The 22,748-nt window shown below is 39.6% G+C and overlaps 1 protein-coding gene across 2 annotated transcripts in view; it reads left to right on the top strand.

The window, feature by feature from the left end:
* LOC148339789 (IQ motif and SEC7 domain-containing protein 1-like) overlaps positions 1–22,748 on the top strand; it is a 95,077-nt gene that overhangs the window by 2,330 nt on the left and 69,999 nt on the right. For both annotated transcript variants that reach the window (XM_088289525.1, XM_088289532.1), the window contains exon 2: positions 17,229–17,258. In XM_088289525.1, coding sequence (XP_088145651.1) covers positions 17,229–17,258 — 30 coding nt within the window. The remainder of the gene's footprint in view (positions 1–17,228; positions 17,259–22,748) is intronic.

Genomic DNA, 22,748 nt, shown 5'->3' with positions numbered 1-22,748 from the left:
TGAAAGCATGCCCTCTTTGGTAGGTCAACTATTGTTCGTGGCCATGTTTGCTGGCAGCGCATCTTCCGAAAGGAATTGACTGTAGTGTCAGGTTGAATCGGACTTTCGCTTTTGCCTCAGCATTCAGTCGTTTAACTTGTCTTTTGACTGCCTACCGGGTCATGTGATGGTGCCTTGACCTTTTGTTCTTGGTGTCATGAAGAGCCATGACAGCAAATCCATACCAATGACAGATGGACAGCATGTCTTTGCTACCAGAAGGTGATTTAACTCCGGCCTTTAGTGAACTTTCATATAATGGATTAGATATTGGTCACAGATTTTGGTCCAAAGTTTGTCTACCTGTTAAACTGTCTTAAAACAGTCCAATTCTGAGAGACAGAGGTTTTTAAATAGGCTGTGATTTGTTCAGTGAAAATGATTATGAGCGCTGTAAATTGTGGTATATTGAAAAAAAAAAAAAAAAAACCTGCACGATAAATATTTTTCATACTTTGTTTGCGTTGATCTGATTTTGACCAATCAGATGCAACCTTAAAAGCGCATCACCATCCAGTGGGAGTACAATAACTAGAGGCATTTCTCACATCGGAAGATTGAATCTGTTTTATATAAGCTCATATTGAGAGACGACAAGGCTTTTCACCTCATGTATCATGAAGTTGATTATTAACTGTGTTAGAATAAGAGCTAAAAGCAGAATAGGAAGCAACAACAGCTTTGTCGGGGCAGTAAAAAAAAAAACCCAAAGATGCATAATTCAAAATATGGGTATTTTTTATTTCCATTTTTGATCAGGGCTCACCAATCTTTTTGAAACAGAGCTACTTCTTTGCTACTGATAAATCTGAAGTGCTGCAAGTTTAATACACACTTCTGAAATAGTACATTTGCTCAAATTACTTTGAATAATGCCATTATTTTATTAATAATTACTGACAGTCGTTCTTGTAAAGACACGGACCATGTTCATGATTTGTCACAAAAATAAGGAAATATCAAATGATCACATTTGACAAGGCAACATTCTTGAGCTGTTTTACAAATATACTATACACTCTTCTTAGTCTAATTTATTCTTATTATAAGATTGAGCGTAAATGTTTTTTTTTGGGGGGGGTGTAATTTGGAAAATGTTAGCTCAGATAACTGCTGCTTCTTTTTAGTTGCTTGTTCAACAATTGACATATTTTGTGTCAGAAAAGCACATTGAGACATTTTCCTTTGATAGCAAATTTTGACACATTGATGCACGTTTGTTAGTAGTTGAGTGAGTTAAACCTTAACCTTGGGCCCCTTTTAAGGTGATATAAATCTAAGCTGTTGTTATTATTTGTTGTTGTTGCAGGCCTACTAGCAGTCGACATGGTGGCTATAGTAGTAGCTTTAGCCTTCTAGCTAGCAGACAACTATCAAGTGTAATGAACATAGGATGCGCCTACATCATGTTCTATTCAAGGCAAGGTTAAAAATTGCTCCCTAACTTCACTGTCTATCATATTTTTTCAATGTTTTTGAAGTTGTCTATTTTTCACTGGGCTACAACCATTGTGAATCTGGCTAGCTTCCTAGCTAGTTTAAAAATATAAAGCACAAACCATACCAGCGTCATGCTGGTATCTGTCGTGTTCGCCCCCCCTATCACTAATCTATCAAAACCCATATCGGAAATAAAGACCATTTGTGAAGAGGTCATTCAGCTTGGAATAGTTGTACATTTTATTACATTAGGTTAATTGCTTTCAATCCAATAACTGAATGAATCAATACTACTGTCATGTCTGTACCTCTCATTATCAGGATCGACCGCCTTTGGGAGATGGATTGCTTTGCTTAGATTTGAGGCTATTCTGTATTAGAGGTAGCCAAATCTACTTCCACCTCGAATTCTCTCTAATTAACATTTTATATCAGATTGCGCCTCCTCAGGATGGGTTTCCGGATGTGTCCTCCTTTGTTGATCCTGAAGGGAAAATTAGACATGATGCGTCTTGCTGTGAGGCAGAGAAACCGTGAGCTCAAGCGGGGTGTTTTATTTGATAAACTGTGAGCTTAGTAGTGAGCCTTCAAGCTCAAACGGTGTATGAAGCACAATGTTCCGTTGTGTTCCCCAAATTATTTATATCAACGCTGAATTCCTTTAATGGCATCAGTGGTATTTTTCTTTTTGCCGTGTATATAAATCCATTCTGTCGTTCGGTGCATGCAGGTTGTTATAATGAATCAAGTTTAATTTACTGTTGAAAAACACTTCCCACTACTATTGAGTTTGGCTTTATTCCAGGTATATGTTTTTGTATTTTGTGGTTATTACATGTAGGGCATGTACTGTACTGTAGATACTCGTGGGATCTGGATCATCTTTTTTGGACTAAAAATAATAAAACTGAAAAAGTGCATTTTGATTCATCCCATAACGACGGGATTGATGGTTCATAGTGGAAGTGCAGGAATTGCCAGACACTCATTGAGGCATACATACAGTAAAGAACGCTAACGCATTACAGGACCTTGTCATCATACAGCCCGCAATTATATCGGCGGTTTTCATTTATTTTTATTACATGATACGAAATGGAATGCTCCTATATTTTGACAGTATTACACGTGGAAAGTACTTTCTACATGCATGCTGTACGTACACACACAAGATTGGGAGCAGATTCTCAGCTGAAAAAGGCAGCTACTGTCAAATCTCGAAACTCTCTGGGATCTCCAAAATAATTAGCAAAGTGGCGTAACGTAGCGAAAAGCGTGAGCCAAAAAATGGACGTACCGGTATTATTTTTTTTTTAATTTATTTTTTCAAATAATTTTTATAAATTGGTAGTCGTCACACAGTATTGCCCTTTATGGTTTAGTTTGCATCCTATGATCTATTGAGCTGACACTTTTTTTCCCCCCTCCTTGTATGTAGACTTCTCCGTCTGCCTTCAAAAATCAAGAGCAGAGAGCAGAAAATGTGATGCACTGCTGATAGTGAACAGATAGATTGTCCCTGTGATTACCGCAGAACAGGAATTTGGAGTATCCAAATGCCGCACGCGCATCGGAATGAACCTAATAACTCAAAACACTTTGTGTAGCTGACTGTATCATCTGGTTGTGATGGAGGGTCGTGTATGTATTCCAAGCGGAAAATTCTGCTTTCCTGACTTTGAAATAAAACCTGTGTAAACGGAAAGTTGACGTAAAACCCAGGTAAGGATTCAAATTCACACGCCTATCGGGTTTCCTGATAGGTGAGTGCCTTATCAGCTCCGGCCTGATACAATTTCTGCTGACCCCATCCAGGTTTCACTCCTAATGGTGTTTGTTTGAGCTGTTGGTTGCATCACAGCTTGGCGCTCACGTTGAAATTAGCTGACAGGCAACAGCGACTAGGCGGGCACATTCTCTGCTCTAAACATTGGTGATAAATGGCATTTTGTTGCAGTCTGCCACCCCCACATGTGGCCTGCTCCGCTACAACAACTGTAAAGTGATCACAGGTCATAAATGAATGTGTGGAGAAAGCATTTGTTTAGATGAATCATTTTTTTGTTTTGCGTGATACAGTGGGGGACGGTGCTTTAATCAGCGTAGCGCCAAAGCTGTCCTCTGGGATTTAGAGTGGAATAGTGTCTGAGAGTACATAGATTTCATCTGTGCATGTTTTGCATTCAAACCTTGTCCCAGGCCTGGTAAGCCAGGGTAAAAATATTTGGCATGCGGATGCCATGGCGAGACCAGTGATGAACAGATGTGACACTTCCCACTTTGCTATAAGCTTATAAAAATATTTGATCAGATCAGATGAATTTTTTTCCCGTTTTTTTTTTTTTTTTTTTTTTCTTCTGCTGTTTCATCTGAAATGAGTTCTGCTGTTGATGACAGTGCATCGGCTGCAAATATTCAAATACTGTATGGAATTTAAAGCACTGTTCATCATATTTTAAATAAATTGGCAAAATTAGAGGTGCAACTCTAGATTTTTTTTTCTTTTAAGTAATTTCTAACCCCCCTCGTTTTTTTTTCTCTATCACATCAGGTTTCCATAGTAATAATAATAATAATGATGATAATAATGTAGAGGTTATCTTTATTTATTTTATAGTTTTTTCTTTTTTGTTGTTTAACCTCGTCAGTTAACGAGCAGCACAAGCACTTTTTTTGTTTTTACGCGTGAGCCAACGCTGACGGTCACAACACAGTAAAATGACCGTGTTGCTCGTCCGCTATCATTTTTATTTCTTTTCCAACAATGCACAATGCTTTTTTTCTTTGTGTATAACAGTGAATGAGGGATTGCGCCCTCTACCATAGACAGTCTTAACATCTTGTACATATTTCAATAAAAGAAAATTCTAAATAATTACAAAAGACAAAGAACCGTAAAATTGTTTTCAAATACATACAAATATCAAAAATCTAATATTTGCAATTATTATTCATAAAAATAGATAAACTGGCGCTCAGAAATAAGAATATGAATAATATATAATGACAATAATATAAATTAATTCAGTATTGTGCAAGCTTTTATAAGCCAAACAAAAAAAATAGAAATATCTCAAAAACCTGATGAGGTAGAATTTTTATTTTATTTTTTTAAATCCGTGTCAAAACTCAATTTAGGGACATTACAGCTGTTTCTGATTGAAATTTGCTCTGTTTGATAAATTAAAGAATTAATCCTAAAACAAGGGTGTGTGAGGTTTTTTTTTTAACACTTTTACGAAAGTGTTAATGCTTGACAGGTACAAATTTAATAAAGTACCGCATTTTCCAGACTATAAGCCACTACTTTTTTCCTAGATTTTGAACCGTGGGGCTAATACAACAATGCGGCTTTTCTGTGGATTTTTCTTTCACCAGTAGGGACGCTCTATAGTTCAGAAAATACGCTAATTAAATCTCGATTTCTTTTTATTTATTTTTTTTCTCTTGGGTCTGTTCTGTTTTCATTGTTATTGCCGTGTTAAAAGACACTGTACTAACAATCTGTTTGTGTAGCTTTATGTGCATTCACAGTACAAAATCGTTTTGGATATGCAGTAAACAACTTTCCGACATAGAAAACTGCGGCTTATAGTCTGGTGCGGCTTGTATAGTGATTTTTTATTTTTTTTCGCACAAAAGAGTTGCTGCGGCTTACATGCAGGTGCACCTTATTGTCCGGAAAATACGGTAACATGTTTACAATTGAGGTATATCCCACTAATAAAAACGTTGGTTACCTCACATAACAGTAAAAAACATGTTAGTGTGACGCATTATAGTTCTACACCACCGCAAACTTCAGCCAAACTAATAAAAATATTGTTAATTTAATCCGACAGTGTCAACAAAACAGAACCCTATCACAATTATATAAATGTGGGATATTTTATATGGCTCTTTTAATGGGTATCGTTATGTTTTGCAAGTGGTCATAATGTTGTATCTGTTGATGTAATAATTCACTAGAATGTTAGTCAGTATTCTGCAGACCTTTGCTAAGGCTCTGCTAAATTAAACCCCAAAAAAAAAAAACTTGTCAGATAATAATTACGGTGGAAGCCAGCCCTTTCTTTCCCAGGAGTGCGATCATGTATTTAGTTTGTTAGCCGATCTGATTGTTAGTTAATATTATTTTCCCCTCTGGTTGATTAATGGCTCCTTTTTTTCTTAAAACCAGAAAATCACCTTTTGAAGTGCCGTTAGCTTTGCGTCATGTCTGTGATCTGCTTTTTTTTCTTCTCTCTGCTAATTTAAACAACCGAATGAACAACTGGTGATTCCATCATTTTTCACAGGTTTGTAGTTCAAAGCCAGGTAACAACTTCAGCCTGTGTTGGTCCCCCATGGCAGTGAAGGAGAGCATAAAGGAGTATTCCGTTTCTCGTGTCCGGCAGCGCCCACTCATTTAGCCCATGATCTGCTGAACAATCAGTGCGTCGAGCCATATTTACGAGCCCATGAACCGCCTCTTGCCGCAGAAGCCCCCTTTAATGAAATACTCCTGCTAGATTAATGTCTTCGCTGGGATGATTTGCATTCAGGCTCTACCAATAAATCTCGAGCAATGGACAAATACAATTTTCAACTTGCGCTCCAAAACAACCGCAGGCGTCCTTGCGTCTGTGCTGCACTCATCCTCCTGAACTCTTCCTATTCTAATCAAGCCTATTAAGAGGCCGTCTGGTGGGTGTTCATTGATGTGCCTGGTCGTCCCCCCGGAGAGGAAAGTCATGATTTTAATGAGCACTGTTATCCCCCCTCTGATGGCTCTAGTGGTAAAGGCCACCACACTGAGGGAGGTCAGAAGATACGCCGCTGACCTCATATTAGTTGATGTCACTGTACTCAAGGTAGAGCCATTGTCTTTGTGTAACTTCTAATGAGCAGGCGAGGAAGAGGACTGTCGGTAATTGTGGTCCCTTGGTACCCACAGGACTTTAAAATCTGGCCTCCGCCACCCCCCATTTTCCACCGTGTAGCATTTTCTTGTCAGTCATAGAGCTCAAATTTCCTTTCAAACCTTTTTTTTTTTCACAACTCAAAGCAGGACTGGATTCGTTTTATCGGAGAAATGGCCGAGGTAGCTTAGCTGGTAGGTCACTCTGGTTTTATTTCTTTATCAAAACAAATTCATTTCAAAGTAGAGGGCGTTAAAGATGCCTGGTCACCGATGGTTCAGTGGTTCACGCGCCTCATTTCTGTGCAAGCGGCACGGCTGCGGTTCCCACACAATGATAGTCAATGCTCGGCTGTTTTTAAAGCATGTGCTCTGTGATTGACTGGGTGAGAACCATCATTGGTCTCACAACTGATTCGATTAGGAACTATTATGTCAAGGATTCCATATCATGCACGGTGCTGTATTCCTATCATTTTTATTTTCATCACAATAAACACAAAGGTCCTTTTATTATTTAAAATAAGTTCACCAGAAAATGTGACCATGACACGAAATCACAAGTGACTGTATTGTATCATGCATAGGCTACTTGTAAATGTAAACATGGTCAAGTTGGAAAAATACAAAACATACTCCTGTGCACTAATAGAGGAAATAAAATCTATAAAATAAGCCCAGTGGGCACAGGACACTTTCTGAAATGCAAAACACTGTTTAAAAAATGACACGTTTTGCATTCAGAGCGGCTCTCTCTATAGTGACCATTATTTACAGTTTTATTGAAAACGTAGCTTGTGGCCTCACATGACCATTTTTGCTCCGTCACTCATGCGATGAATGACATCATTAGCTGAGACCCGAGCTATAATGCTGTAAGGCAGTCGTTGTCACCAAGGAATGACAGACGGGCTGCAAAAATGTTAATACCGCGCGCTAAAATGAAAGTCAACGTCATTACGTTATAATCGATTATGATCTGCCACTTTATAGCGCCACAGAATGACGTCACTTCCGCCTATGCCCGGAAAGTTTACGTTTCTCCTGCCGAACTTGCAACAATGCAGTGGTTCACTCAGGCTACAAGATTGTATGAATATAATGTCTGTATATAAGTGTGAAATATTTCTTAATAAAACATTTCGACGTTTTCCCTCCGACTTTGAACCACTCTGATTCGCAAAGCAACAGAACATTGACGTGATGTTTTCGACAGGCACGCAGAGGACAACGGAGAAAAAAAAAAAGGATGATCCTCGCAAAAGTAGCGGTAAATGTACTTTATTTTTTTTTTAATTGTTATTATTTAGTAACTCAGAACATACGAATGTAACAAACAGGGGTGACTAACATGGAGTCAAAGAAATATAATACATACATATATCGTAACGCGTGACGTCATCAGCTGAAGCGAAGGCTCCCGAAGGACCCCGTCCACAACTAGCAAACCGTCCCTATCTAGTACGGACACCGGCAAGCAGATGGGCGTCACTGAAAATGGGTGGATGGATTCAAGAGAAGTTGTTAAGTTGTTTTGTATTCCGCTCCGCTTTGAACTTTAAACTAAAAACAACCAAGCCAATCAAGAGCTTGAGTGTTTTTTTTTTTTTTTTTTTTTTTTTAATGTGGTCTGATAAAAGAAATTTGACAAAAACGGTTTATGTGGAACATGTTCTGGTTCATCCCTTTCCCTCTCACTGTTCATTTTGACCTCCAAATGAAAGAAGTGGAAAGTCAATTTTAAGACACAACACAAAAGAACAATAAAATCCAAGAGGATGTGGAAAGGGACTTGTGTTTTCCCCCACTTTTGAATTTCCAACCTAAAGCCTCTTTGGCCGTCTCAAGTAAAGATGCACAGTCGTGGGAAAAATGGGCCAGTGTGTCTCACCTCCAGTTCTGTTTGTAACACTGACATCCCAAATTGGCCCCTTTTTCCCCAGTCATGAATGTGAACCCCCTTTTTTTGCTTCTCCTTTTGTTTCTTTTACTTTCAACACATAGACACAACACAATTCCAGCTCGGTGTTGTCCATGCAGGAACAAAGAAATTAATTCTGTTGTAGCTAAGGTTCAATGTATGTTCCATCCACTAAATAAATGATCGACCCATATCACCTCGTGCAGTGTGGCTCGCATTTCATCATACTGCAAAGACTGCAAAAATTTTTAATTTTTTTTTTTTGCGTCAAACCGGCTAAAAGCGGAACACTGGAAGGCCAGCCGGGGGTCAGGAGGCTAAAGCTGCCTTTCATTGTTTTGACTTCCTCCCTGTCCAATAATTCACCTCACGTCTGTCAAGGGAAGCTGATGCTAGCCAAATTGGACACAATCTGTCACGCGCTCGAGCGAGATGCTTGAAAAGCTCCCTCTTGTTGTCTGCCAGGTGGGAGTGCGGCGTGTTTACGTGGACCGCCGATGATGAGGCGGAGGCAGTCGACAGCTGAACACACAAACACAGATGAGAAGCTTGTGGTCACACATCTCGGTCAGCATTGACGGACGCACGTCCAACAAAAACTCCCCCCTGAGCCAGTGTGGCTTGTGACAACCAATATTTGGCGGGCTTGGCGGTTTCTGAGATGCGGTGGGCGGGAGTTTGTTTTGTAAACATTTCACATAAGTGATTCGCATGAATGGCTGGCGGATTCTTTTTCATATGCACCAGCCACGCAAAAAATTGGAGAGTGTGTGGTTTGACTTAAATGTTTGCACGCTGCGGTGATGAGCAAAGGCTGAGTTTCTTCGTTTAATTGAAGTAGATCGAACTGTTTAAGAACTTGCTGTAAATTTGAACATGCAACATGTTGGGTAACTTCAGACAAATTGACCATCAATTGTTACTTTTAAACTTTTGTGTATTTTATAATTATTACTTGAACAAATCATTACACATTTCCCACATCTGCCTCTTAATACTCCCCCGGTTTTCCCCCCACAGAAATCTGCGGGTTTGAGCAGAATTGTACGAAAGCTTAACGCCACTTATAACTTTGTTTTAATTGACTTTTCCACAGCAATCCCTTTGAAAAAGTTAAGAAAAAAATGCTTGCTAGCTGCCTCAAATCCTCAGAGATGTGATTGATAAAAAAACAAATTTTTGCTTGCAGTGGGTCCAGGTTTTCAGTGTGTGGGTGTAACTTCACACTGGCTGAGAATAAAATATTGAGCAATAGATGACTTCCAGTTCCAGTTGTGCAGGGGTGGGCAGACTTTTTGATTGGCGGGCCACAATGGGTTCTAAAATTTGACAGAGGGGCCGGACCAAGAGCAGATGGATGGAGTGTTTTGGTAACCTCACCTCATCTGAGATAAAAAAATATATATATATATACATTTAATTTTAAATGAAAGTGAGCAAAAGCATTTCAACAATATATATGTCTTCTTTGAAAAACCACAGTATTTAGAAAATAAAACATTAACAAGGTTTATTCAAAATTGGCGGGCCAGATTAAAACATTTAGGGTGCCGCATGCGGCCCCCGGGCCATAGTTTGGCCACACCTGCAGTTGCGTATTCATACTAAGTGTACATGTCCATATTGGTTGCGAATATCTAAAACTAAATCTAAGTAAAGGGTGCAGAGTCAGAGCTTTTCTTTTTTTTTTGTCATAAAGTCCTAGCTTTTTTAGGCTATGAACTGTCGTAGTCCAACTTTGATTAACTAATCTGCTAGTGTGAAGAAATGCCAGAGGGTGCTGTATTGTTCGCTAAACCACTTTAAAATGACTTTTAAAATCAAACTTTTCTTGGTTCAAAATAAAAAATAATGTCATTACCACCCGACTGTGCCGTCAGCTTTGCCGCGGCTTTTGGAGAATTCCAGCTCATCGTTTAGCTGGGTCACGGTCGCTGCTTGCATAGTGTTGTTTTCAGCTTGCAGCAGGAAGGACACGGCACGTAACCTGCTGGTGAACGCGGCCCCCGAATACAGGAAATAACAAAGCGAAACCAAAAAAACCCCAAATGATTGTGTATTGCAGATGAAAGAGGCAGAGGAGGAGTAGCGTTCAGGTGGCCGGAATTGTGGCTAATTATTCAGATATTTGACAGTGCTGCTGATTCGGTCTTGAAAGGTGATCTATAAAAGTGTGGAAGTAAAAATTACCTCTTGGACAATCAGTCACGTTTTCACAATGCTTTTGAAAGAGGTGTTGAAATGTTGTAGGAGTTAAATGACACACTGCAGTCCGTGTCGAGTGATCCACTGTACAATGTCTTCCGAACTAACTCAAATCTTGAATTCACTGGAGTCCGATGATAGTTTATTTGGTGTTTGCGCTGTCATTTAGACATATCAAGGAATTAGCGTTTTGGATATGGACGGAAGCTGCTGTGGGTACCCAGTTAGTCACGATTACACTTTCCATTAAATCTTTATTATTTATGATGTATGATTTATTATTTATTATTTATTATTTATTATTTATTATTTATTATTTATTATTTATTATTTATTATTTATTATTTATTATTTATTATTTATTTATTTATTTATTTATTATTATTATTTTTATTTTATTTAGTTTTGTGTCCATAGTCAGTTGTCAGCAAAACGGGCGTCTACCTGTGATGGACTGATGAGCAATTCCATCAGTGTGACGGAATTCCCACCTCTGCCTATTCTCTATTCATTTATGAATTAACTTAACTATCTGCTGTTACCCACCACCTAATTTACCCTGCAACAGATAGGTAAGGGGAGTACCGCCACAATGTATTTTTTTTTTTTTACCACATATACACAGAGAAATAAAATAATCCCTGTAAAGTCCTTTTTTTTTTTTAAAGTGCACAATATGTTAACTTTTCTAACAAATATGAGTGCACACCAATGAAAGTGTGGCAAAGCCAAATTTGGGATGAAACAAATGCAATTTGCAAGAATTCAACCTCAGGTGAGCGCAGGGATGCGCATCTCTCCAATAAAAGGACGATTCAGCAAGAAATGGGGGCCATATGTTTCAAGGGCGGTCCAACGATTTGGTGTGATTTGATTCGATTCAACTACTATTCATTAAAATTCACTGAGAAATGGATTGAAAAAAGTTTTGCAACGGAGTGAACTCATTCATGTTGCGCACGGTACCTTGCGATATTTTTTTGTTCAGTTTACTGGCAAAAAGAACCAGAAATAAATGAAAGTCAACGACCACTATGACATTTTGTTTTATTTTATTGGGACTGGGACTACCATGTCATCATCTCTGGAAACATTGTGTTTGTGTGAGTTTTCAAATGTATTCACAGTGGCATCCGGTTTATAACAATTAAAAAATAAATCAATAAAATTTTAATCGTGTCAAGGGAATTACCACAAACGTCGACAACAACGTTCTTTGTTAAACACGCAGGAAGCAGCTGAAGTAAACATTTACACGCATTTAAGAGGAGATGGTGAACATTCCGGCGACATTAGTTGGAGTGGACCTTCTGTCACGAGTGGATAGTTTGCAGTTTGGTCGTATTTTAATTTGGAGACAGACGAAAGTGCAGCAACGATTTTTAGACGTGACTTTTGGGTTTTTCTCTGTCAGAGGCCTGTAGAGCACTGTCAAATTTTTTTATTTTTTTTTTTTAATAAAAAAAAGACATTTGATTTTTTTTTAAATATTTCAATGAAGAAACAGCCATTTTTCTTTTTAATTTTTAGCAATGCGCAGTCATCAATGGTGGAGCGGTTCACTCGTCTGACTTCCACATGGGCAGCGGAAGTTGCTCGAATGGTTGCCTGTCTGTCTTTCGTCCTAAATCAGCTGGAGAAGGCTCGAGTTCACCTGTGACCCTGAACAGGATAAGCTGTAGAGAAAATAGACGAATGGATAATTATTGCACCCTAAACCGTAACGGAGGACTTGACTAACTCATTAGAGCTGCTTAGGCGCACACATTTCTTCCTGTAATTAGAAGCTGATTAATAAAGTTCATTTACATCCCCGGAATGCGCCAAGAATCCTTACACATGATGGATGTTCTCCATTGATGCGCTAGGCCGGGAAACAGAGGCACACGTGCATGTACCTCATCAAAGGCGGAGTGCGGAATTATACGCTGAAGTGCTTTATTCAGACTGCAGCCCTCTGGTTCTTATTAAATACTGCTCAATAAACGTGAAAATGCTCCCTCAGAACGTTGAGCTGTTTCACACTCCTCCTCAGATGATGCTGTCAGTGTGAGTGAGTTGTTCTCGCTGACCACAGCTTCAAGTCATTGATTGTTTGGTGACACTTTTGTGGAGGAAGGCGCGAGGCACCAACATTTTGGAAGGGATTTATTTATTTATTTTTTTCATTTCCATCGCAGCTTGAAAACGATTAAAGCATTTCATGGCTGTCAGTCAGTGAAAATAAATGCTTTCCTGTTTGAGTTAGTTTGAAAAGCATTCAGGAGGCTGAAGTATTGATCCGCAGTTGGCGATATACTGAATCCTATGCTCTATTATGTGCCGTTATGAAATGCGAATCCAAATATTTCCAGGCTTACCTGAAAACAATTAAATTCTAGGCTGTTGACATGGACTGCAAGAGAACGATGCACGCACGTGTTGTGAAATGGTTTGCTGTGACCCACACAAGTATAGCGGGAACATGCAAACTCCTCACTGAAAAGCCAGAGCTAAGATTTTTGCTGTGTCGTCACAGTGCTCAGCCACTCTTCCAGTGGGTTGCCCCTTTTTCCTATATTTAAGCAGTAATGTTAATGCAAGTTATGATTAAGATTGTCACTATTAAAAAAAAAAAAAAACATTTTAATCCAATTCTGAAGGATATATTTCCCCCAGAAATTATCAACACGTTTTTAAGCAAAAATTATTAAACATTTTTAAGCAAAACTAATATTTTATTTTCAAGGATGTTGAACATTGGCATTGAAATTTAGGAGAAATAAATATTTTAGATTAAGCACAAAATATTTTATTTTTATATTTTAATTTTAATTTTAATTTTAATTTTAATTTTTAAAGTGGGTTAATGTCCGAAAAAGGAATGACTGAATTTAGTCGCTCTCAATGTACCAACGATCTTGCAAGAGAGAGATACGTACTCTGTACTGTGTGTTGGTTTCGCTGTCAATCCCATCTGATGCCGGTCGCCATCCTCTTTAAGTTCCTGGCGGGCATAGCGAATGTTTGCAGAAGTGAGGGTATAAACAAGTAATGTGATTGTACAAGAAGAGCACCGTCACATTGTTAACCGAACGTGTGGTTCAAACTGCTGCGTCTCAATAAATGAGAAAAAGAGTTGCATGTGGCTATAACCCGACGGTACACATGCAAACCGAATTGAAAAAGTCGACCCGGACCGTTCCACTATTGCTGTAAATGCGTGCGTGTGAGTGCCCGACGACTGACATGAGAGACACTCATTTCTTTGCTCATCGAGCGCTAAGTCAATATAGTAATTACCGCGACAGGGAAAGTTACGATAAAACTGTTATGGCATAATTCCTACTAGTAACATTTTATGATACTCTACAGCTCCTTTATTACCAGCTTGTTACCGTTTCAGCACATTAAAAGCACAGCCGTCAAAGGATGCTTTAAAATAACCCGCTACAACAATCTAGTTTCCGCACAAAGTTCACTGACATTCGCTCCTGTGGTTTTATGTAATTGTCCCGACAAACCGATGGGCCTCCACTTCCTACTTAAAAGTGCTTTATCAGTAAAACACTGAGATATTGTATCAGAATTTCCTCTTTACTCAGCAGAGCAAATAGCCGCTCATGCATTTCACTTAATGTCCCCGCTATCTGCCTCCCTCTTTATGCAATAATAAGATGGAAAGTGACTCCTCAAGGGCCAGCTCTGCTCACAAACAGCGGGTTTATAATTACAATGAAGCAGGTCTTCCCTGGTGATAAAACCGCTTCGGGGAAAAGAGCCCGCGCCCGCATGGGCACGATGTTGTTCCAGTTCATTTGAAGCAAGGCAGGCAGCTATGATGAAACGAGCAGTCTTGTGCATTATGGCACTTGTGTCCGGTTGCACTTACTCTTGCAGAAACGCAGATTGATAAACCCTGAGTCAGCATCTTTCAGGGCTGGGAGTGTTCTCTGTCCGTTTCCCCCCCTCCCCCTCCCCTGCAACAGGAAACAGGCTGTCATTCCTGTGAGCGTCTCAGGAAAATGGCAGCATCAATGCATGTGCAACAAAACAGAGATTGACACGTCACCGGAGATGGAGACGTAATATTTTGTTTTCAGGAAGCAGCTGAGATGCAGACGGGCTACAGATAACGCTGCGTGGGAAACAGCGAGGGACCTTGAGTAGGCCTTCCTGTGGAGTGATACCTCCACTGGGATTTGGCATTTACTGCATTATTGAAATGGCTTTGGGAATGTGATAGATTTAAACCTCAGCAGCTAGTTCCTGTTTTCCAAAAGAACGAAAAAGTTGCTCGCACATATCCATCATCCCATAGATAGATTCTGCTTAGCGAAGGCCATGAAATATGGCAACCATTTATTATTACGGCTCGACAAAATGAGCTTTGTCTGCTCTACAAGAATGCTTTATGAATGTGTGATACATTTCAAGAGGGACTTTTTTCACTTTGCGACCATCTACTGCAAATTACTGTCTAGGCCAGGCGGTTATATCGATTTGAGCTTTCACACGAATGCAAACTGTATTTCAAGTGCTACAACTTTCATGTGGAATAGTGGACGGATCCAAGTGAATCGTGCGGCCTTTGGCAAGCGCGAGGCTCAGATAGGAAGGACATTAAATGATGACGGGTGATTCCGATCAGCTGTCGCTACGGAAATTACTCGCAGTAGTTTGCATCAGGGTGGCGGGGCTACTCAACATTGCTCAGCTGAAACCATTCCAAAAGAAGGAACATGTCCAAAATATATGCGAGGAATGGTTTGGTCCAGTCTGTCATTAATTTCAGTGATGCATTGTATACTCAGCAATCGATAGCTTCAGTAATTGGCATTGGCTCTGGACTCTGGCTTGTGTATCAATGAATCTCATTGCGTTCTATTGACCCAGCTCCAGTTTTCAGCCTCAGCCTCACTGCACGCTGTAATGGGGCTTGCTCTGATGAGAACGCCAAAAGTCTGATGCACACTTTATGTAATAATTAGGACATCTTTGTTCATATTTGCTGAACAGAAAATCACCGGCGGATCATTTGCGATAACAAAATTCCGGGTCGAGACGAGGTTCACAAAGGGAGAAATAACATGTATTATAAAAATAAAATCTTAACAGTGTTGGCTGCAGCTTGGCATAGTAGATTTTTATTAAATTGAAAAAAAGGAGATGAGCTGCTCCAGTAACTGAAGGTCACAAGGTTCATTGGCTATGTCTTCGGTTTCAACTCTATTCAAAGCGTTCTCACTCACAGCAAGTCAGTGATGCAATTTGCCTTGGCGCTGTAGCATTTTTTTTTCCCACAATATCTGTTCATGGTGTCCATGTTAAATGTTGCTGTTGGACCACTGACGACCGTGAGCCTTGTCAGCAGTTGCCATGGCAAAGAAGCAGGTCACTTGATGTTTGCACATATCCAGTACATTGTCTGCCGTCTTGGAATGCTGTTTCCACAGCTTAGATTGGGTTGCAATCGTTTTATTGTTCAGCATTGATTAGCCTCTATTTTCATACTCTCTCGTTAATGTAATGAGGAATGATTTTCATTCAGATTTTTTTTTTTTTTGGTCAATGCTTTTGGACGAGATAATAGGACTCATTCAATTATTAACGGAGAACCCCTCAAATTGTAATAGTGGCATGCATGTATTGTTGTTGAATACAATAGATTTTTGTAATTATCAAACCGAAATAAATTACTGGTTCAATACAGATGACGTCCAATGATATAAATGGAGGGAGGAGCAGTTTCTTGTGGTTAAAAACTAACTTAGCAAACTGAAGCAGAATTGTTAACACTCATCTATCAATTTACAGTTACGGAGCAGTCTTTCTTTTATTAAGTACATGTCATGGGTGAAATGTGAAACCTAAAATAAATAATTAAATAAATAAATAATTAAATAAATAAATATGAGAGAGAGAGAGAGAAAAAGAGAGAGAGAGGGGGGGAGGGAGGGAGGGAGAGAGAGGGGAGAAAGAGAGAGAGAGAGAGAGAGGGAGAGAGAGAGAGAGGGGGAGAGGGGGGGAGGGAGAGAGAGAGAGAGGGGGAGAGAGAGAGAGAGAGAGAGAGAGAGAGAGAGAGAGAGAGAGAGAGAGAGAGAGGGGGAGAGGGGGGGAGGGAGAGAGAGAGAGAGGGGGAGAGAGAGAGAGAGAGAGAGAGAGAGAGAGAGGGGGGAGAGAGAGAGAGAGAGGGGGAGAGGGAGAGGAAGAGGGAGAGGGAGAGGGTGAGGGTGAGGGTGAGTGAGTGAGTGTGTGAGAGTGAGAGAGTGTGTGAGTGTGAGTGAGATGCATTTAATTGCTAAACCAGGGTGTCAAAATCCCGGTCCTCAAATGTCACTATCCTGTTTATAGACTTTTCCCCTCCAACACACCTGAGTCAAATGATTAGCTCAGAGGACTGGAAATGGACAGTCCTGTGCTAAAGTTTTCCAGACTGGACCTTGATGTGTAACCAATGGGTTTGACCCTGTGAGGACAACATTTGTCTAAACGTACGTGTCAGTAAAACAACTCTCAAAAGAAGTCGTGTCTCGGAGTCTGCATCGATCGAACGTCTCCATATTGCTGCCTTCTACCTTTCAGTTAAAGCTGGCCGCTTTAGTCGTAAAGCTGATTTAAACGACGGGGTTAAGCCAGGCATTTTATGATACTGCATACCTGCCGTTGCATTGCTGCGTCATCTGTATTTCCTCACGCTCAACAGAATTCATTCAGCATCTCTTTTTGTTTCTTATCTTTCAGGGCTGATGGTGATGCATCCAGGATGGTCAGGTACTGCATTCAAATCAATTCCATTTAAAAATAATATATACGTTATCATATGACTCTAAATGAATAGATGCTGATGTGAGATTAAATGTCTGCCCGGTGTTTGACTGGCAACCAGTCCAAGGTTGTTTACCGCGCTTCTCGCCCAAAGTCAGTGAGGAAAGGCTCTAACTCGGACCAGCACAAATGGTGGAAAAAGAAGTTGGTTTATGACACTAAAAGCCACGTTGCGTGGTTTTTCTCCTTGTTTCCAAGTTTTACATTTCGTACTGCTGTGCATGTTTTTTGTACATAAATGTCAGATTGTGTGTCCCTAAAATCATTGTCCCTTAGCGGAGCTAAATTGATTAAAATATATAATTTTGAGACCTATTACTGTGTTGATCTAAAAACTCAGTTCTCAGTGGTGCAATATAGTGCAAATATTATTGATGCGATAATTTATTATTCAATATACGTTTGACAGCAAGTTCGTCTGCTAAAAAAAAGCGTCTGCTAAATTGCTAATGAAGTTATGTCTTGGTTTACGTCAAGATGCGTATCGATTGAAATGCAACATTTCTGTGCATAGTTTTTGGCTCTCAGACGTCTGTTAAAAAAAATACACTGTACACCTCAGCACTTCTTTTGGCTCTTTCTCGACTTTGTATTCCACTTTAGTGATTAGCACTCTTAGCGATGCCTCGTTCGGGGTTAAAACACTACTTGTTAGTTGAGAAGTTTATTTGCCACAACGGAGGAGATGATCCGCATCACGCAGCTCATTGTTGCTGCTGTGCACGGACATGAATTCAGTACAAATAAAGACGACACTGCTGCGGCTCAAGATATCTTGGCGCCTAGCTTTCAGGCAGGTGCGAAATAAATTACTCCGGGAGTACGGGCGGCAGCACACCGCTTTGTTTTTTTGTTTTTTTTTTGGGCAATGGTTAGTGGAAAAACTGAGCTTTGACGTGACAACCTCAAAATGGCGTTGTCTGAGATCGCAATTACAGTCCCAAAACGATCATCTTAGTTTTTCTGTCCTCTCTGACTATGGGTGACTCTTTTGGGGAGGTTTAGTTTGGCAGCGTCCCGGAAGAATAACTCACCCTGCAAGCTTTTATCACTGTAGAAGTAGTAGCTACAACAAAATCATTTTGTCTCCAACCCTCTGGCCCCCAGAGAGTTATTGCTTCAATATCGTTGCTTCAATAAAGCACTATGGATTTGCCCTGTGCATTAATGGTACAAATAAACCTGCCCTGCTTATGTTCGTCAATTGCTATCAGTTCTTCATATTGTTGATTAAATTAAAAAAATCAAAAAACAAATAGCGCCTTTCAACGTCCTCCCTTTGGTCATACGAGCTTGTTTGTCACTTGCATCTGCTGTGTAGGAGGTATCCATATACCCGTCCCTCGGAAAGTTTAGAGTCAAAGGCAACTCAACCCACCTGTTAATGCTAATGCTAATGCTAATGCTAATGCTCAAAGTTAGACTGACGTCAAAAGGACGCTAACAAAGACTAAAAGGAACTCCTTCGTGGATTACCAAACACATTTTCACGGCAAGCGGCCAACGAGGTATTTATTTGTTGTGCTTTTTGTTGACTTTGTCGACACTGTGCGTCTCATTTGTACTCTTTTATTGCATTATAAATGTAATGTGCAAGTCCCGTGCAAGTCATTACCACGGAAGAAGTGAAAGCAATAAACACCCGTTCCCAAGAACTGCCCGTGTCAGTGTACACCCCTTTACGATTATGTCCCACTTTGTGCTGATTAGTCACCCTCCCCAAAATAAATAAATAAATACAATTAATTAATTAGTGTTGCCAGGTGATTAATTTTTTTAACTAATTAATCACAAAAAATTACATGATTAATTGTGACTAATCACATTTTTCAACTACTATTTTTTGCGAAGCTTATAACAGATATTTACATGAATAATATCTTGGAATTGATGCAAAATCACCAAATATGAAGTATATTCAATTCAAAGACTGTTCTAATAGCTTTCTTGGATTCTTGAATTCGATCTAAATGGAGATATAATTTATTTTCGAAACATTTCTCAAAACTGCCCACAAGCGTCACACTCCAGCAGTGTTGGTTTGCAAGGCCCGGTGGTAACTTAAACACAATGTTTTGTTCTGAGACATAATAAAGACAGCTAATATGGCACAATATTTGCAAAGTATGCAAATTAATTTTGAAGTAAATCACACTGAGTTAACTGAGTAAAAATATTTAACTGAGTTAAAATTTTTATGGATTAATCACCTGAGTTAATGCTTTAATTTTGACAGCCCCATGAAAATATTGGCTGAATTTATGGTTCCCGACTTAAACAGCACTGTTCGACGTTTCCATTTGACTTCAACATAAACAAAATGAGAAATTTTCAAGGGTCACCCAAATGTATCATTATGAGATGCACGTGTGCAATTACATATCCTGTACACTCCACTCCACGCCGTCCTACGGAAACTCATCCGTAGATTCCATCTTCTTTGCGTGCTTTTCCTCAGCTTTGACTGGAAGCATTTATGAATAAAGAATAGTATCGCTCCTTTCAAGTGCAACTGCAGCCATTTTCAAATGTCTGCAATGTGAATTTCTCAGTATACGTCTTGCCTTTCCGTTTTTGTTGTCTTTCATCAGAAGCGCAAAGCTGAAATCACTGCAGCAGCCAAGCGGTTCTCTGCGCAAGGCAGACCTGTTGTCATGACATCCATCACCCGGCTCATACGCCACATTGTGACACAAGTCAGACCGCCTGGTTTAACATTTTCTGCGCGACATGCCTTGCTGGCTTTCATTACCATTAATAATGAAAACGCCACTGAACTTGGCACAGACGCCGTAAATAAATGAAACCCCGCTCCCCAAAGTCGTTGCGAACAGGTTTCATTGAAGTGTGCATACAGGGAGTGTGAGAAGGCCGTGGCCGATCATGGCGGATTATTCTCATGCACACTCTGTGGCTAATGATAGAGGAATAACAACAAGGCGGTGTTTAATTGGTGTGCTGTTCAGTAATCAGGATGGATGGCTTCATTCAGATGTGATTAGAACCTAGGCGAGGGTGGCGGCGAAGGCTCTTGACAGCCTCGCTGACCCGCTTGTATTGGATTGTTCTTCAGAGAACGTCAAGCAATAAAGATGCTCATCTTTTTTTAGTGGCTCATTCATAAAGTCCGAAGAGGTAACAGATCATGACACTGATTACGCTCTTAACACTCACACCCGTTTGCCGTCCTGTTCTGAGTTTGTGCGTTCCTTTCGGGTGGCATCCTTGATTTGTGTGTGACAGCTGAGCGGATGATTAAAATTTCCAATTGGTTGAGCTGATGAATGATCGAGCAGTGCAAATTCTTTCATTTAAAGTCTCATGCTCACGCTGTATTCAATATTACGTCTACAATTCCACAGAAAGTTTTTTTTTTTATACATCACTAAATGTTTCATACATCACCACGCTCAAAATTCCTGCAGAGAGACACTAGACCCTGCATTTTATTGACGAGAGCTGAGAGAAAAATAAATCCTTCCTTTCAGTCTCCCTCCAAAGAACAGAACGCAACATGCTATTCGGATAAAACAATAACAGGCGAACATTTTGATGTATTTATTGTAAAAAAAAAAAAAAATCTAACAGGGGTCAGACCAGCGATGCTAAAATTGAATGGGTGTGGACGGAATTTTTTTCTTTGCTTCCAACAAGTCATACATGTTGAAAATAAAAACAATTCAAAATAAAGCTTACCGGATTGTCAACAATTTAGCTCCGTCACCCTGACGTGAAAACCAGCCTGAAAGCCGCTCGGTGTTCAGTCTCGTGACCGCACATGTGATGGGCACGTCTATAGTGACCAGACGTGACCGTACTGTGTACGCATGTCAATATCAGTCCATCGTTATCTCTCTCTCTGTTCTCCTCAGCTGTCGGTTGCCATAGCGAACAATGCTGGTCTTGGCAAGGATGGGAAACGGCGCCTGTGTTTCTTGTTTTAGTCCCCTTTGACCCACTGAAATGGATTTCAAGCCCCTCTAATCAGTCATCATTCTGTAGACGCTCTACAGAGATTAAACAACACATCATATAAAGTGAAGCAGAAACACGGAACAATGGAACCTACGGGTGCTGGGACATCATTGTTGATTATAAACAAGGACTGAGTGTTTCAGTCTGCTGGGCTTGGCTGATGTCACAGTGATGTAGTTTACTGACGTCGTGAACATTTCCTTGCTATAATGCAACCATTTTATTGAATTTGTTATGTTTTCAGCAGAGTATCTGATTTTGTGCCATAATAGTGTCAGATTATTAGTTGTATTTATAGGAATGACTGACTTAACGGACTAAAAAGGGGAGGGGTCACGCATTAAAGTCGATTGTTAAATTTGATGTATTATCTATTTTTTTGTGGCTTTAAAACATCCAATACAGTAAATACATATTTTGTAGTCGGATCCAAAATACCCAGTATAGTATGAAATTATTATATCTGAATATAAAAAAAAAAGCTTGAAATTGAAAATATTTGAAGAGGATCTAAATTTACCTTATTGGTGCTTGGTAGGAGGAGGTAATGGCGTGCAGCTGAGCGCGTACACAAGTTGCTATGTTAGCACAATTTTCTTTTTTTCTTTTTCCTCTGTTCTGATTGGATGCCATCGCTAAGGGCTTGACAAGAAACAACCGTATACTCTACCAAAAAGCGGCATGTGTGCAAGTGCATGAATTAAAAATGACCCCCACCTCATCACCAGCCTACGCGGATATAGACCTACACACACACACACACGCACACACACTTGCATGCACAGGTTAAAAATAATACAGAAATGACCAAACGAAAAGTCCATCTAAAGGCGCCATATGAGCTCGGAGGAAACACTGAAGAATAAAAAAAATACAACATAAAATGAAAAATAAAAAAAACTAAATATCTATTCAAAAAATATTTAGAAACAGCGAGCTAAAGATTTGAATGTCAAAATGATCAAAACATTAATCACAGGCCTAAGAATATAAAAGCAAAATGTATAAACTAATAAAAAAATGGAAATAAAATGATGAATAAAAGTAGAGATAATAGTAGGTATTAGTTAAAAGCTAAATAAAAAGGTAAGTCTTGAGCCTATCTGTAAAATCACGGTTGATTATTACAGCGCTAGCAAACAGCAGCGACCTATTCTGGAATGAACGGATTGGAAAACTATTGCACAAAGTCATTTTCAACAGACTGGACTGTTTTTTTTATCTGTTAAAAATAAATACTAATGCAGCAAATATGTGGATCGGCAATGTCCTCCCTCCTCAGTGGTGTTGGAAAAGCGGTTCTCATTGAAGTACATTAGGTAAATTCATACAGAATGCCATTCATGGAAAATGAGAGGAAAAATGAGTAATTAATGCAAGGCAGGAAACTTCAAGCGCCTTCCATTGTAGCTGAGAGGAGGCATTAGCACTTCTCAAATTAATAATTCATTATACCGAAAC

This window comes from Idiotropiscis lumnitzeri, chromosome 3 (genome assembly GCF_059441095.1).
Source record: "Idiotropiscis lumnitzeri isolate Australia: NSW breed Sydney's pygmy pipehorse chromosome 3, RoL_Ilum_1.0, whole genome shotgun sequence".
Taxonomy (NCBI): Eukaryota; Metazoa; Chordata; class Actinopteri; order Syngnathiformes; family Syngnathidae; genus Idiotropiscis; species Idiotropiscis lumnitzeri.
This window is presented reverse-complemented; position numbering and strand designations above follow the sequence as displayed.